The 12616-nt window shown below is 36.4% G+C and overlaps 1 protein-coding gene across 1 annotated transcript; it reads right to left on the bottom strand.

The window, feature by feature from the left end:
• Positions 1–109: 109 nt before the first annotated feature.
• Positions 110–12474, bottom strand: rars1 (arginyl-tRNA synthetase 1). Its single transcript, XM_044042826.1, has 15 exons — positions 12356–12474; positions 10247–10381; positions 7415–7600; positions 7214–7322; positions 6987–7087; positions 6629–6750; positions 6366–6486; positions 4844–4973; positions 4539–4643; positions 4192–4370; positions 2674–2783; positions 2420–2525; positions 1118–1290; positions 691–938; positions 110–383 (listed from the first exon to the last, which is right to left on the bottom strand). Exons 1-15 carry the CDS (start codon positions 12398–12400, stop codon positions 274–276), a joined length of 1980 nt encoding a protein of 659 aa, XP_043898761.1. The 5' UTR covers positions 12401–12474; the 3' UTR covers positions 110–273.
• Between the last annotated feature and the right edge of the window lie 142 nt (positions 12475–12616).

Raw genomic sequence — 12616 nt, forward strand, 5'->3', positions numbered from 1 at the left:
TTACGATAATCAATACCGTCCCAGCGTCTTTGATTATTATTTATTATTTGTCTATCTTTAAAAAACAAATAAGAATGAAGAGATTTTGTAAAAAAGACAGAAAAGTGGGTGGAGCTTCATCTTTAGTAATTTAATTTAAAAAAAGCATGAGATGATCAGTTTATAAATGTCACATGATTCTCATCTTTACTGTTTATCATTATTACAGTAGTTGTCATCATTATAGTCACATGTTGTGATTAAGTGGAGAAGTGTGCGGCAGTCAGTGTGACATCACATCCTGTGGACAGGGTTGATGCCCAGGATCTCAAAGCCTTTAGCCATTATGGCCGCCGTCGCTTCACAGAGTAACATCCTGCACATGTTTACCTTTATCACCTCACCTGGAAAACAACAAACAAACAGCAAACACGGTCAGACTTTCACAGAAAACACTGCTAACATTGCAGCTAATGCTAACACCGCTAATAGGGCTAACATGGCAGTTAATGCTAACACCGCTAACATGGCCGTTGCTAACAGTGCTAACACATGACCATGGCTGTTTAACAGAAAGTAAAACTCAATTGGTTCAAATTTGTGCTGAATTGAGATATTTCATGTTGTTTAAGTGACGTCATATATTATTGATGGACAGACGTTTGTCCTCATGATCTCCTGGTTCCTGCTCAGTGGAGAACCTTCACGTACCCGTCTGCCTGTCCTTCTCCACGCAGTAGCAGCTGTCATAGAACTCGGTGAAGGTGGTGGCCAGCTCGTACAGGAAGTCGCAGAGCGTGTGCAGCAGCAGATCTTCCAGAATCTTCTGCAGGATTTCTGGGAAACGAAGGATACACTTTCCCAGCTTCCACTCCTTCTCATGGTCCAGAAGAAGCTCGGTGCTCTCTGCCGCCCTCTTCAGCACCGTGTCGTCAAGGTTCGCCAGGCGAGCGATGGACCTGCCACGATACAAGGTCAAGGGTCACGCTCACAGATGTGGAGGAGCAGAAGGAGAGAGGAGGAAGAACAGGAAGGAGATGATGAAGAGGAGGAGGAGTTAGAACAGGAAGGAGATGAAGCACAGTTCTTTAGCAAATGTAATGATCCACTAACTAACTGAGTAACTAACATGTGTTACCTGATGCGTGTGAAGGCGTAGAGTAGATACGCCGCCGTGTTTCCTCGGTCGTCTAACATCTTGTCAAAGGAGAACACGTAGTCGTTGATGCGGTTGTGACAAAGGTCGGCATATTTGATGCAACCGAACGCCACTGACCTCTGAGCTGTGATCAACTCATCATGACTCAGCACCTGGACACACACACACACACGCACGCGCACACACACACACGCACACACACGCACACGGGGTTAAATGTGTTCCAATAATATTAGTATATGTGCATAGGCTGATCCACACATATTTCTGGATTCAAATGCGTGTTTTTAGATCCCCAAATAATAAAATCCCATTTGTAACTTGTATATTGATTTTTACAAATAATATGGCATTTGTAAAACTGAACATTGCACTTGTGGATCGTCAGCACACGCATTCCTCCCTTTCCACAGTGAGGGATTTCTGAGACGTTATATTTGTCTCAGTAATGCCTCCCTTCATCAGCAGGTGGCACTGTTTTACAAGTACAATCTAGCTCAAGTGACAATGCACTCCATGGCATGGATGTATTATGAGAACTGGATAGAGCTCCGCCCCTTTCGGCACGTCCATAAACAGTGAAATCCCCGTGTCAGTATGACGCTACACAGCAGCTCGTGAACTGATATACGTCACATGACCGCGCTTTGCTGAGCTCGCACACAGTGCGTGACAACATGTCTTCTAGGCAGAGGGGGCGGAGCTACTTCCAGTTCTCATAATACATCCATGCCATGGAGTGCATTGTCACTTTAGCTAGACTGTACTCGTAAAACAGTGCCACCTGCTGATGAAAGGAGGCAATACTGAGACATATAGAATAGAATAGAATTCCCTTAATTCCCTTGCGGGAAATTCTTTCGTCACAGCGCTCCAGTGTACAAAGGTAACGAATATTATAGCAGCAATTTTTTTTTTTTTTTTACAAAGTTAAGAACTATAAGAATAAGTGAGAATAAACCTAAAAATAAAATTACAAAGTTAAAAGAATACGAATAAAATAAGAATAAATTTAAATAAATTTACAAACCTGCACCTCCCCCTCCCCCCATATTAACAATATATGCAGAGGAAATATAACCCTATTTATCATACATATGACGTATTTCCACCAGCTCTACTCACCTCGCCACGATATCTCCACTACAAAAAAGTACCTAGTTAACGTGGGCGGAGTCATCACTGCATGGCTGAGTGAAACTGCGTTGACTTGTTTTATACGCCACTTCAATGATTTCCTACATTCACAGCAGGTGGTCATCATGTGACCATCTCTCTGACCTTGTCTCTGTCCTTATCCTTCAGTTTGTCCATGGACCTCTTCAGTCCCTCCTCCAGCAGGTCCATCAGTCTCACTGTGTCTCCTGACCGCGTCTTAAACTTCTTCCTGGACACCAAACAAAGACAGCGTCAGCTCACCGTGATGTCACAGTCACCCCGGCAACCGCAGTGTTTAACACTGCACACACAAATAAGTTAACTGATAAAAATTAGGCCCTGCCCCCTGCATGGAAACTGTGTGTGTGTGTCCTCACTTGTCCTCTCCCAGCACGACTCCAAACCCGGCGTGTTCCACTCGTGTCACCTGAGGATCATACCAGCCAATCATCTGAGCCGCAGCGAACACCAGTTGGAAGTGAGAGGCCTATGGGCGGAGTCAACATACATATACATCACATGACCTAAACAATCAACTGTCTAAACATTTAAACAAAAACGATACAAGACCGTACCATGTGTGGTGATATCACCTGCTTTCATACTCCGCCTCCATCTCACCTGGGGCCCGTTTCAGAAAGCAGGTTTAGTGAAAACTCTGAGTTAGTTATTTGTGTTGTTGTTGTTGTTGTTGTGTAATCTGACCTGTTATTTGTGTTGTTGTTGTGTAATCTGACTTGTTATTTGTGTTGTTATTGTGTTGCTGTGTAATCTGACTGGTTATCCGTGTTGTTGTGTAATCTGACCTGTTATTTGTGTTGTTGTGTGACCTGACCTGTTATTTGTGCTATTGTTGTTGTGTAATCTGACCTGTTATTTGTGTTGTTGTTGTGTAACCTGACCTGTTATTTGTGTTGTTGTTGTGTAACTAGGGGGGTATTCCATCAGCGTAGCAAAGAATTGCCAGATTTAGGTGTAAGCTTGAAGCTTGACTAAGCTCCACTTCCCAATCTAGCTCCAAGTCGTTCCATCAAGTGAAATCAGCTGGCTCCACCTGACGCTTAGTAAAGCCTCAACTTGTGCACGCCCACAGGGAAAATAAAAAGCCCATCTAGTCGAGCGTGAAAACTGTGAAAAATGCCGAAAAGCAAGGGAAAAGAGCGTGCAGAGATGTTCTCCGCAGCGGAGCAAACCCTCCTCATGGAGGTATATGAGGATTACAGCCACATAATCCGAAATCAGGGCAATACCGCTGCAGAATATTGCCGACAGGCTGAATGCGTAAGTGACAAAGAAAATGAAGTATTTCAGCATCATCATGTTATATAAATCCCCCATCAAAGGGACAAAATATATGGAGACAATAATCTACCAATTGATTTCTTGATGGTTTTTGTTTTAAACTAATCAAATTATGTGGACCTATTAATACAACCAAATCCCTAAAATTAAAAGGAAAATCCCCAAAGAACAAAAAGACAGCCCTAATAAGTAACATTCATATGAACATAATTAAAATAGCATTATTGTTTCACTGCAATTTATGTGAAATTCTCCATATTTTATCATTTGGCAGCCCTAGTAGTAATGTTAGAAAGTGATATTCATCACATTTATCAACTGATTGTTATGCAAATCGATGGGATAGCTTTCATTTATTTCCTGCATGGCCAATTGTATAGAATTTATATCATTTTCATTTAAGCCTGTCATTTTTACAATTTTACAATTTATTGTTGTTGTGTTGTTGTGTAATCTGACCTGTTATTTGTGTTGTTGTTGTTGTGTAACCTAACCTGTTATTTGTGCTGCTGTTGTTCTGTAATCTGACCTGTTATTTGTGTTGTTGTTGTTGTGTAACCCGACCTGTTATTTGTGTTGTTGCGTAACCTGACCTGTCCACTGTCAGTGACATAGATGATGACATCAGCCTTCTCCTCATAGATTCGTTGTCTCAAAGCAGCAAGATCTGATGTGTCATAGGTGAAACCACCATCTGACTTGACCACAGTGAGAGGGACAGATTGACCGGGACAGAAGACGATTCTGCGTCCCTCGTCCCACTGCAGCAGACCTGTGTGTGTGTGAGTGTAGAAAGTATACATTGATTAAAGGGGTTGAAGACATTTGTGGGACAATGTTGCCCCCTGGTGGTTAATCCAGGTAACTGTAGAGCATATTAAATGCATGTCATAGAATCAAAGAAAATGTCCCTTGACCTTTGACCTTTTTTTAAACTGACCTCTCTCCTCAAACTCCTTCACCACCTGAGTCATCAGCTCTTGGTAGAAAGACTCTCCTCTCTCCAGGATGTGGATGTTCAGACAGTCGTAGACCTTCTGAAACTCTGCAACACAGAGATTATCGCTTTACATACAGAGATTATCGTTTTACATACAGAGATTATCGTTTTACATACAGATATTATCGTTTTACATACAGATATTATCGTGTTACGTACAGATTTTCGTTTTACGTACAGAGATTATTGTTTTATGTCCAGAGATTTTCGTTTTAGATAGAGAGATTATCGTTTTAGATATGCACCTCTCCTGGAAACATTGCAGATTAGGTTCCACGCTTTGATGAATTCGGGTTCTTTGCTCTGCAGTCGGACGACGCACTGGTACGCTCGTCTCTTAAACTCCGCCTCCTCGTCAAAACGCTTCTTTGACTCCTGATGAAGAACAATTGAACACATCAGTGGATGACAACATGAACACGTCAGTGGATGACGACATGAACACATCTCTGGATGACAACATGAACACGTCAGCGGAACATGTCAGTGGATGACAACATGAACACGTCTCTGTATGACAACATGAACACATCAGTGGATGACAACGTGGACAAGTCTCTGGATGACAACATGAACACGTCTCTGGATGACAACATGAACACGTCTCTGGATGACAACATGAACACGTCAGCGGATGACACATTTATACATGTCAAATACCAGGTTAGTATTGGCTAATATTAGGCTATATGCTCCATGTCAAAGTATAAAGCACATAGAAAAGCCATAAAAGTACAGTTTTCACAGGGAATCAGTTCCTGTTTATTGTAGTTTGTTCTCTATGGTTTATTATGTTGGAAAATAAGCATTATTGTCAAATACATTTTTTAAAAAGACAGTAGATTTGTTATCCTAAATTGATTATTTATATTAGTTAAACATAAATTAATGTGCAATTAATGTCCGGGCCTAATTAGCCTAGTCCACAGTAATCATGACAATGGGAATGACAGAGGTGGGTCTTGATCAAACCCCCTCTGTGTTCCTTTTCATGGGCAAGAGAGTGGACTGTTTTGTATTTTTTTGACATCTAAGCATACGTACTCTGTTTCAGAGTCTGTCTTGTTATTTGTGTATTAATTACTTGTTATATGTTCCCCCATAATTGTAAATGGTGCTGGCCACCTGCTATATGTTTGTGCGTCCAGTCTATGTCAGTTAGTCTGGACTATGTTGCGTGTTAGCACTGTGACTCTCGGAGTATTGGTTAATGAGCGGATTTTGGAATTTTTGCTGACTTTTGACTTTGTGCCTATTTATTTTTGTTCTTTGTTTAATTTCATTGATTTATTTGAATTTTGCCCATGGACACTTAATGCTTGATTTTTTTTCTCCCTCAAGCCTGAATAAACCTTTATGTCCATATTTTCACTCTGCTCCTGATTTTTCCTGGCCAAACCCACACCCACTCGATAGCGTACCCTCAGCTACCATCACAATATATATAGACACACACACACACACACACACATATACATATATATATATATATGTATATATATATATATATACATATACACACACACACATATATATACACACATATATATATATATATATACATATACACACACATATATATGTTTATCAACAGCATTATAAGTAATTAATAAGTATTTGTAACTTGTACAAATTACATTGCAGTTCATAAAAATAATAATAATCAAAAAAGGCCGCAGTATCGCGATACTACCCGGAACCGCGATACTTTGTCTGGTATAGTATCGTGGTTACTCATTTTGGTATCGTGACAACTCACAAACTGACCTTGTAGAACGCCTGCAGGTCACTGATGGGTGGAGACGCCGTAAGGTAGTCGGGGAATTTATCCTGCAGGTGAGCGATCAACATCCCAAACTGCGTCCCCCAGTCCCCGACGTGGTTCAGTCTGCGAACAACAGAGTGAGAGGGTGAGGTGAACACATGAAAGTTCGCAGACATCGCTTTCGACATTTTCTCGTCACGTTCACACAACAGGACGGTCTTCTGGATGTGCGATCTTATGGATTTGCGATCTTCTGTGAACTGACCGGAGAACGTCGTAGCCCAGGAACTCAAACAGTCGACACATGCTGTCTCCAATGATGGTTGAACGCAGGTGACCCACATGCATCTCTTTAGCGATGTTTGGAGACGAGAAGTCCACGACCACCTACACACACACACACACACACACACACACACACACACACACACACACACACACACACACACACACACACACACACACACACACACACACACACACACACACACACACACACACACACACACACACACACACACACACACACACACACACACACACACACTTTTTACTTTCACTGTAACTTTAAACTAAGCCTGCCTTTTTTTGATTAAGGTGCGTCCAAGATTAAACTGACACACCTTCTTCCTGTTGGCCAGTGGGGGGGGCTGCACACCGTTCATCAGCAGGTTACTCAACAGTTTGGACACAAATGTCCTCTTCAGGTGGATGTTGATGAAACCTGAAGAGACAGAGGAGGATGATGATGTCCAGAGGACGAGACAGAGGAGACAAAGAGGATGATGTCATAGCAGAGTACAGAAAATAAATCTGGGTTCAAAGACAAAACCAGGTTTTGGTTCAGGACCTGGTCCTGCGATCTCAGTTTTCTGGATGAGTTCGTTGTCGGGAAGATTGAGGACGATCTTCTCTGCGATTTCTCGCGGATTCACTTTGATTCCTTTGGCCTTCAACATCTGCAGCAGAGAAGACACGTCAAACTGGAGGACAGAGGTGGACAGAGGACAGGAGTGGACAGGGCAGGACAGAGGAGGACAGGTGGACAGACCTGGGCCATGGACATGGCGCTGTTGCACTGATAGTCTCCAAACTTGGCCTGCTGGTTAGGCGTGACGGCGAGCGGAGCGTCGTCCAGTTCAGGACACGAAGCTCGAATGGCTTCAGCAAAAATGAGCTGCAGCTGCTGGTTGATGTTGATCATGGACTTGGTGCTGAGGGACACGTCCTGGAGACTCTGAGACGTCGACAGAGGTCGAAGGTCAACCCACACACTTCAAACGACTATAATAAAAATACTATTACTATAATAAATAATAATATATAACTATAATAATAAAACTATAATAACAAACATAAAACTATAACTATAATAATAATAATAAAACTATAATAACAAAAATAAAACTACAACTATAATATTATTCCATAATAATAAAATTGATAAAATAAAACTATAATAATATTATTACTATAATCATAAAACCATAACTATAATATTACTATAACAAAACTATGATAACAAAATAAAACTATAATATTATTAATTTAATAATTAAACATAATAACAAAATAAAACAATAACTATAATAATATTCTTACTATAATAAAACTAAAACAAAATAAAACTATAACAGTAATAATATTACTATAATAAAACTAAAATAAAACTATAATAATATTACTATAATAACTAAAACTAAAATAAAACGATAACTATAATATTATTACTATAATAATAAAACTAAAATAAAACTATAACAATATTATTACTATAATAATAAAATAAATATACAATTATAATAATATTATTACTATAATAATAAAACTAAAAATAAAATATAACTAATATTATTACTATAATAATAAAACTATAATAACAAAAATAAAACTATAACTATAATAATATTATTACTATAATAATAAAACTAAAATAAAACTATAACTATGATAATATTATAACTATAATAATAAAACTAAAATAAGAAATAAAACTAACTATAACAATATTATAACTAAAATAATAAAACTAAAACAAAAATAAAACTAGTTATATTAAAACTATAATAATAAAACTAAAACAAAAATAAAACTATAACTATAATAATATTATTACTATAATAATACAACTATAATGACAAAATAAAACTACAACTATAACAAAACAATAACAAAATAAAACTATAACTATAATAATATTATTATAAAACTATAACAAAAATAAAACTACAATAATATTATTACTATAATAAAACTATAACTATAATAATATTATTACTATAATAATAAAACTATAATATCAAAAATAAAACTATAACTATAATAATATTATTACTATAATAATAAAACTATAATGACAAAATAAAACTATAACTATAATAATATTACTATAATAACAAAATAAAACTATAACTATAATAATAATATTATTACTATAATAATAAAACTATAATGACAAAATAAAACTATAACTATAATATTATTACTATAATAATAAAACTATAACAAAATAAAACGATAACTAGCATAAAAATACTATTACTATAACAATAAAACTATAATAACAAACATAAAACTATAATATTATTACTATAATTAAACTATATCAAAAATAAAACTATAACTATAATAATATTATTACTATAACAAAATAAAACTATAACTACAATAATATTATTACTATAATAATAAAACTATGACAAAATAAAACTATTACTATAATAAAACTAATAACAAAAATAAAAATATAACAATATTATTACTATAATAATAAAACTAAAACTAAACTATAACTATAATAATATTATTACTATAATAATAAAACTATAATAACTAAATAAAACTATAACTATAATAATAAAACTATAATAACAAAATAAAACTATAACTATAATAATATTATTACTATAATAATAAAACTATAATAACAAAAATAAAACTATAATATTACTATAATAATAAAACTATAATATAAAAATAAAACTATAATAATATTACTATAATAATAAAACTATAACTATAATAATATTATTACTGTAATAATAAAACTATAACTATAATAATAAAACTATAATAACAAAAATAAAACTATAATATTACTATAATAATAAAACTATAATATAAAAATAAAACTATAATAATATTATTACTATAATAATAAAACTATAACTATAATAATATAATTACTGTAATAATAAAACTATAATAACAAAATAAAACTATAACTATAATAATATTATTACTATAATAATAAAACTATAATAACAAAAATAAAACTATAATATTATTACTATAATAATAACAACCCTATTTCATAAGTGTTTATACCTGAATATAATGAACACTTTTTTCTAATCATGACCTGTTGATGTTGAAATCTAAAGTGTCATTACAGTTCATTACATGTCATCACATGTCATTTAGCAGACGCTTTAATCCAAAGCGATTTACAATGGAATTGAGTTCAATCAGCCGGGTGGAGTCAAACTTTTAAAAACTTTGAATTAAACTATAATTAAAATATAATAACTAAACTATAATTAAACTATAATAATGAAACTATAATAACGAAGCTATAATTAAACTATAATAATTAAACTAATAATGAAACTATAATTAAACTATAATAATTAAACTATAATAATTGAACTATAATTAAATAATAATAATTAAACTAATGAAACTATAATGAAACTACAATAATGAAAGTATAATGAAACTATAATAATCAAACTATAATAATTAAACAATAATAATTAAACAATAATAATTAATCTATAATAACACTAATAATTAAACTATAATAACAATAATCATAACAATAATAATAATATAACTACTATTATTATTATTAAAGACATCAGCGCCGCCTGCTGTCACTCACCCTCTTCAGGATGTTGAGGCGATATTTCAGTCGGCTGTTTTCCTCTCGCAGCTCGTCCAGTCGTGGAGACGGACTCGGGTTCTGAGGGGTTTTCAAGTTGTGGATCTCAGCAGAGAGACTCTGGATCTCCTGCTCCTATAAACAAACACATGGCTTTGATTCCTGATACACACCAGAACCCTGCAGACCAGAACCCTGTGGGACCAGTACCCTGTGGGACCAGTACCCTGTGGGACCAGTACCCTGTGGGACCAGTTCCGTTTTACAGAACCCTGTGGACCAGAACCCTGTGGTGTGTTTTATTTACATTTTTGATGATTTTACATTTAAGATTTCGCAGAACTTCCAGAAGAGAACTAAGCTCCATAGAAGAAGTCTTGGAAAGAACAGTGATCAAGGGTGAGAGTGCAGAGGTGGATCCAGGTCAAGGGGAGGGGCTAAGGTGCAGGGAAGGGCTAAGGTAAGTGCAAGGACAGAAGATGCTCTTGGAAGAGCTGGGTTTATAGAGTTGTTCCGATTCCGATATCGGAAATGCCTCCGATACTGCCGAAAATGTGGATCGGTATCGGCGAGTACTGGAGTCCATGCACCGATCTGATACCACGTAATTTAATAGAGCTCCGTTAGCTCTGACGCGGTTCTTCTTCGCCGCTCTTGAAACAGTTGCGCTGTGCTGTTTTAGTGGTGTGAAGAAGAACTGAAAGAAGCAAAAGCTTATTTAGTCCCGCCTCATTACCCACAGAATACATATTTTCATCATACAATAAATCAATTTTCTTTTTCTTATGACATTTTGACAAAAACATGTTTCAGCATCAGGTAGCACTCAGAGATGCAGTCTAGCTCTAGACAGTCAATCAGACTCCATGTATGTCAGCTGTTGTTTGGTTATATTTGCTTCCACTGCCGTATCCACACGATGTCTACAGATTTCTGTCTCTGACCTTTGTCATGCTTTCCTCCTGGGTCATTTTGTATCGATTAATGGTCATCTCTACATACTTCTACTACATCTCCTCATCCAGATTATTCCACTGTCTGACACCCGTGACTAATACGGTAAAGGATTTGATGATAATCATATAACAGTCATGCAGGCGTAGTGTGATATTTTTTACCCACAGCACAAGTATCGGAATCGTATCGGGAGGGAAAAAATGGTATCGGAACATCTCTAGTTTACAAGAGCCTCTTGAAGACAGACAGGGACGTCCCATGTTCTGTTAGCACTTAGTGTGGAAGCACACCTGAGAAGAGTCTGGATGGTCTTGGACGAGGTGTTGGCACAGTCAGACCATAATCCTTCTGAAACTAAATGAAACCAAAAGTTCTTCTCTTATCATCAGATCCTGTGACTTGAGCTTAGACTCTGTCCTTCACCTGCCATCAACAACAACAATAATAATTATATTTTATCTCACGTTAAGACCAAAGAAATAAGATTCATTTGGAAATATTTAACGAAAAATAACGATTTTATTTACAGGTTTAATTATTCAAAAATAATAAATAATGTCTAACAAAACCACTGGGGGGCAGCAACCATGACAAAACAGTGTTAAACTTGAGATAATAGGAAGACTTTCATTTAATAATAAGTCATAAGTAAGATCCTGGCAACAAACTACATTAAGGGAAATGTGCTTAAACGAGATTCCGATCAATCAAGACCTAATTTAATATTTATTACGCAATATCTCAACTATCAGTGGCGGCACATAAATGGTAAATACAAAAATAAATACAAAACAGAGATTTTTGTTAAATCGGCATCAACAACAGACCGTAAAGCTGATTTACGGCCACCCAACGCTTGACGTCCTTGCACACAAGTGAAACCAAAAAGAAAAAGAACGCTAATATACTACAAAGGTACGCTCAATTAGTGTAAAACACGATGGCCGAATTCAACAGAAGATAAAATGCTCTCTAAAATCAAGATTGACTTTAGAGAATTTGGTCGAGTCGTCTTCTCTAGCAATTAAGCGAAACATCTTAAATTAACAATGAGTTAAATGAGGTTTGGCTCAGAGGAGGAACGTGAATGATAGCGGTATTAGCCTGGAAGCTCACTGAGCGCGGCTCCCCCACACTGACGCGGCCGCTCACCTGCTGCTGGAGCCGGGCTGTGTAGTCCGTCACTGGGTCTCCCATGGTTCAGACTGCGGTGACGAAGACGACCAAACTCGTGGCTGATGAAACTAAACTGAGACACAAGGAAGAAGTTCACAACTTTCTGACGTCATATCCGGCGACTCTTCTTCGTCGGTGGCAGTGGCTAAGAGAACATTATCCACAGCGCCGCCTCGAGTGTGACGGCGTGTAGATCACGTGAACCGCAAATAAGTCTCACAAAAAAACAACAGAAAA

This window comes from Solea senegalensis, linkage group LG13, assembly GCF_019176455.1.
Source record: "Solea senegalensis isolate Sse05_10M linkage group LG13, IFAPA_SoseM_1, whole genome shotgun sequence".
Lineage (NCBI taxonomy): Eukaryota > Metazoa > Chordata > Actinopteri > Pleuronectiformes > Soleidae > Solea > Solea senegalensis.

Excerpts from the sequence above, each read along its gene's own strand:
- rars1 (XM_044042826.1), bottom strand. The coding sequence starts at position 12,400 with ATGGGAGACCCAGTGACGGACTACACAGCCCGGCTCCAGCAGCAG. Across the intron at positions 6,751-6,986 it reads CACTGGCCAACAGGAAGAAG|GTGGTCGTGGACTTCTCGTC; the intron begins GTGTGTCAGTTT and ends GTGTGTGTGTAG. Across the intron at positions 2,784-4,191 it reads ATGTCACTGACAGTGGACAG|GCCTCTCACTTCCAACTGGT; the intron begins GTCAGGTTACGC and ends CTCCGCCCATAG.